General features: G+C 44.4%; 1 protein-coding gene across 1 annotated transcript in view; it reads right to left on the reverse strand.

The window, feature by feature from the left end:
• Positions 1-2,055: 2,055 nt before the first annotated feature.
• Positions 2,056-5,531, reverse strand: part of LOC311248672 (aldehyde oxidase 2-like) — a gene marked incomplete at both ends in the record, with an annotated part of 48,764 nt that continues 45,288 nt past the window's right edge. The window contains 3 exons of the mRNA XM_084339520.1: positions 2,056-2,169; positions 2,400-2,593; positions 2,917-3,199. Coding sequence (XP_084195646.1) covers positions 2,056-2,169; positions 2,400-2,593; positions 2,917-3,199 — 591 coding nt within the window. The remainder of the gene's footprint in view (positions 2,170-2,399; positions 2,594-2,916; positions 3,200-5,531) is intronic.

Consider the following 5,531-nt stretch of genomic DNA (forward strand, 5'->3'; position numbering starts at 1 on the left):
AATTGGAATTTTTCAGAGCTGTGTTTAATCATTTCATTTAATATGCCATCTGTACCACAGGCCTTTCTAGCTTTAAGGCACTGGAGTTTTGATTTCAGCTCTTGTTCTGTGATTGGGAAGTCTAAAGGGTTTTGATTATCCTTTATGATATTTTCCCATTTTTGTAATTTTTCACATATCTGGCTGGTTTCCGTTTTTGTATTTAGGGGTACAGTTGTAAAGAGTGATGTGAAGTGGTTTGTCCAAACATCCCCATCTTGGATAGCCATTTCTTCCGGCTTATCTTTATTCAATGAGTTCCAGTGGTCCCAGAAGGAGTTAGAGCTTAGAGAGTCCTCTATTTTGCACAATTGTTTATTTACGTGATTGTTCCTTTTAATTCTGATGGTCTTTTTGTAGTGTTTCAATGATTCACAGTATTGGAGGCGTAGGGTGTCATTTTGTGGGTTTATGTGTTTCTGGTTTGATATTTTTCTTAGCTGTGTTCTAAGAGCTTTACATTCTTTGTCAAACCATTGGTCCTTTTTAGTTTTTCTCTGTTTGTTACCTGATAGTTTTAATTTGGACTTTGTTGCAGTTCTTTCAAATATATAATTGATGTGTTCTACAGCTAGGTTTACTCCTTCAACACTGTTAGAGTATGGCATGGCTAGGAACGTATCTAACAGTGATTGTGTCTCATCACTGGCGATGGCTCTCTGGTAGTCCTGCATGCTGTTCTGGGACCATCTGTAGTATTTGGGGATGTTGTATAGTTTACTGGGCTGTGTAGGGGGATTTTTGAGAGACTCAGTTCTTTTCATGTATGCCGTGATCTGACTGTGGTCGGAGAGTGGGGTCAGGGGTTTGACTGTGAATGAACTGAAGGATACTGGATCCAGATCTGTTATCATGTAATCTACTGTGCTGCTGCCAAGGGGTGAGCAGTAAGTGTACCTTCCTTGTGAGTCCCCTCTCACACGCCCATTGACAAGGTAGAGACTCAGTCCTCTACACAGCTGTAATAAATCCTTTCCATTTTTGTTTATGGAAGTGTCATGGTTATTTCTAGGGGACTGGTTTACATGGTTGCATATGGTGTGGTCAGATATGAAATTGTCTCCATGTGTACTGGTGAAATCAGGGTGGGTTCCCGTTCGGGCGTTGAAGTCACCGCAAACAAGCACATGACCTTGACTTTGGTAAAGACTTATTTCTGATTCAAGGTTGGAGAAGATGTCGTCTGAGTAATATGGAGACCCAGTGGGTGGTACGTAAATTCCACAGATAAATAGGTCTCTCTGAGAGGGGATTACTTCTTTATTTAGTTTTAACCAAATATGATTGTTCCCGGTTTTTAGAATCTGTATTGACTGGTGGAGTTGTGATTTGTACCAAATTATCAATCCCCCTGAGTCTCTGCCCTGACTAATATGTTTCGTTTTATTCGATGGCAAAATGACTTCTCTATAGTGAGGAGGGCAGTGTGTGTCTACATCTTCTCTGCACCATGTCTCAGTTAGGATTAAGAGGTCATTGTTTGTTATAGCCTGTAAAAAATCTGAGTCTCTACTCTTAAGGCCGTATGTTGAAGAGCAAAGACCCTGTATGTTCCAGCAACTAATGGCGAATGATTGCATTTTGTACAAAAATTATATAAAGGTATAAAAGGTTATAACTAAGGTATAAGGGTATTCAGTCAATGAAAAATATATATAAAGGTGTTCAAAGGTATAAAGGTTATAGGGTATAAAGGTATTCAGTCAATGGACGAACATCACAGAATAAATTCAACAACAACAAAGGCGACAGCAGGCGGTTGGCCTGCTTTTCTTTTGGTCGATTGCTAGCTTGTAGTGAGAAGTTTACTGCATAGCGTGTATAACATTTGTTTGATCTCATTCAGCTCTGATGTGGGTGGGGGGGGGGGGCCTGGTCAGGGCGGATGCATAGGTCATCTCCTGCGGCGGACGGTGAGGGGGTCGGCTGGGGGGACGTCTCCTCTCACTGGGTGGGTTGGAAGGGTGGGGTGTGGGCTGGGGGCGGTTGAGGGGTCGGCTGGGGGGATGTCTCCTCTCACTGGGTGTGGTGGAAAGGTGGGGTATAGGTGGGGCATAGGTTTGTGGGGTGACTCCTCGTGGGTATCTCATGGGCCTGTGCTTTCTCGGAGAGGCCGGTGTGTGACTGGGTCTGTTGGGGTTGCGTCCGAGGGCAGCATCCTTTAATGTTTTTGCAAATGTCCTCACTCCCGCGTTGTTTAGGTGTAGCCCATCATTATTAAAGTCCCATCTGCCGATGTTTGTGTGGTGGGCCAGGTGGACATTTTTGAGGGCAGCACAGTTTCTTGAGGTCTCCATGTTGATTTCGTGAATGATGTATGGAGGGGTGTCCATCCTGGGGAGGAGGGTGGAGATGATTACTCTGGTGTGTGGGAACTCCCTGGAGGCCTTCTCAGCCACCCTGGTCATTGCTTCAGCAGTTCCACGCTGTAGATAGTGGAGGTCATTTGTACCCGTGTGCACCACCATGTACTGGGGGCTCCCTAGAGTGTCCTGTCTGAGCAGCTCCATGGCGTGGCCTGTGTTCCGACAGCGCTTGGCTGTCACCTTGAGGCCTGGGAAGAGGCGTGCTGTGTCCAGGTATTTGCCATTGGAGTCCATGAGGAGGACTACCTGGGCTTCGGGCTGGGCTGGTCTGGTGGACTGGGGCCGTGGCTCGGGTGGAGGTTGGGCTGCTGGAAGGGGGTCTGAGTCCAAAGGTATGTCATTGGGTGTCAGGCTGGGAGGGGTAAGTGGGGTCAGGGGGGGGGGGTATATTCTGGTTTGGCAGTAGGGGGGGGTGGGGTGGTGAGTGTTGGAGCAGAGGACTGCTTTTGATCGGGGGGGAATGTATGTATTCTTTCTTCTTGTCGTTGTAGCTTTACTTCCTCTATCTCACTGCGTAGAGACTCCTCCCGGCTGTTTGTATCTTCCTTCATGGCTTTCATCCGGGCCTGTAGGGTGTTGTTGTCCTGCTCTAGCTCCCGCATGGTTTCTGTGAGCTCCCTGACCCTCCTCTGGGTCTCCCTCAGCTCTGAAGTGGTCCCCTCCCCGTTCCTCTTCAGATGACGGAGCTCTTCTCCCAGCTGCTGAATGGTGCAGGGCTCAGTCAGCCTGGCCAGAGTCCTCTCTTTAAATTCAGTGAACTCCAGCTCCAGGAGAGATACGCTTTCTCTCAGCTGCTGGACCAGTTTGGAGGGTGTTGAAGGAGTGTGAATGGATGGGCTGACTGGTGCTCTTTGTGCTGGCAGTGGCGTCACTGGGTTCACTGTGTGGTTGGAGGGAGTTGGAGTGGCACAGTCAGAAGGGCTAGTTGCTGGTTTTGACTCTGATATTTCTGTGTCTGTGTTCACCTTGTCCTCTTCTGTCTGTGTGTCCGCAGCCTTGTTGGTGTTGGGCACAACTCTCTCCACTTCCGTTTTTATTTTTGGGAAAAGCTCTTGAAATATGTTGAGGTTTGCTTCATTTCCCTGTACTAATACAGTCCCTTTAACATAGTAAGAGATTGTTAGAACTGGGTTATCAGTGTCCAGGGTCTCATCATGGCATATCGTGTGGCGTCCTCCTCGACCGATGCCTTCTTTCACAACATGGTCATAGTGGTTACAGATCACCTGTTTCCAGGAGTTAACATGTTCTGTGTGGAAGATGAGGTCATTCATCACCATCTTGTCCTTATAGACAGTGTAGTCAGCATACAGCTCTTCTGGGTGGGCCAAAAGTGTATCCTCCTTGTGTTTTTTCTTGTTTTTATTACTTCTACAACTAGGAGGGTACTCAACTTCTTTGCTGCACATCCTGTTTTGGTTAGTTTCCATGGCAACACTGCACATCCTGTTTTGGTTATTTTCCATGGCAACACACCAGGTAATACACAAACTTAACTGACTGAGACTGTTGTTATTAGCTTTTTGTACAAGATGTTATTTTGGATTTAGCTGGCTGGCTAGTTGTCGTTATCTAACGTTGTGTAGCTACGCAGCTAACTGGCGTTATATGCAGCCAGGCAGGTCGGCAGCTAACGCAGCTAACTGTCGTTATATACAGCCAAACTGTCCCGCTAGCTAACGCAGCTAACTATCGTTATTTACAGCCAAACGGTCCCGCTAGTTAACGCAGCTAACTATAGTTATATGCAGCCAAACGGTCCCGCTAGCTCTCGTAGTGACGTTATAAGGAGCCAAACGGTCCCGTTAGCTAACGCAGCTAACTAGCGTTATAATGAGCCAAACGGTCCCGTTAGCTCTTGTAGCAATGTTATATTGAACCAGTAACGTTATAATGAGCCAAACGGTTCCGTTAGCTCTTGTAGCAACGTTTTATTGAACCACACGGTCCCGTTAGCTCTTGTAGCAACGTTTTATTGAACCCAACGGACCCGCTAGCTCTCGTAGCTAACGGTGTCAGTATACTGACTACTCTGTAGCTCTGAGGCTGTATGAAGTGATGACAGGAGATGCGTTGTCTGTGCTGCTTTGGGGATTAGTGTGGTATTTCTTGTCTATTGGATCTATGATATATATAGTAGGATGTGTGAAGTTATGTTGTGATTGAGTTAGTTATTCCATTAACAGTTTGAATATTCTTTAGGGGTTGTCATCTGCTGAACTTCTCTATCTCTCTCTCTCTCTCTCTCTCTCTCTCTCTCTCTCTCTCTCTCTCTCTCTCTCTCTCTCTCTCTCTCTCTCTCTCTCTCTCTCTCTCTCTCTCTATCTATATCTCTATCTCTATATCTCTCTCTATCTCTATCTCTCTCTATCACTCTCTCTCTCTCTCTCTCTCTCTCTCTCTATCTCTCTCTATATATATATATATATATATATATTTCTATATATCTCTCTATATATATATATATATCTCTATATCACTCTCTCTGTATCTGTATATATATATATATATTAGAGCTGTCAATCGATTAAAATATTTAATCTGATTAATCGCATGTTTGACCATAGTTAACTCACGATTAATCACAAATGAATCGCATTTTTCTTAAATTTTTTGTATCTACCTTAAATGGATCTTTTTCAAGTTCCACGTTTTAATACTCTTATCAACATGAGAGTCAACAAATTCAAAACAGAGTGATGCACAAAATAACTTAAAAGAAAATAATAATTTAAAACAATGAATAAAGTGTGCATGAAATAATAGGGGAAAGAAAACGTTAGGAATTTGTTACATTCACCCACACAAGGGCTGGGTAATCAACCCCCCCCCCCCCCCCCTCTCTCTCACACACACACACACACACACACACACACACACACCACACACCACACACCACACACCACACAACACACACACACACACACACACACACACTTTGAGTCAGAAACAAACATAGTATCAATAAGAGTATCAATAATACACCTGGGTGAAGTGTATATTAACGTTAACGTGTTAATACCGTGTTAACTTTGACAGCATTAATATATATATATTAAGGCTGTCAAATATATCGCGTTAATATCGCGTTAACTCCCGATTCTATTAATGCCACTAATTTTTTTA

Source organism: Notolepis coatsorum (genome assembly GCF_963971535.1).
Source record: "Notolepis coatsorum genome assembly, contig: SCAFFOLD_294, whole genome shotgun sequence".
NCBI classification, from domain to species: Eukaryota; Metazoa; Chordata; class Actinopteri; order Aulopiformes; family Paralepididae; genus Notolepis; species Notolepis coatsorum.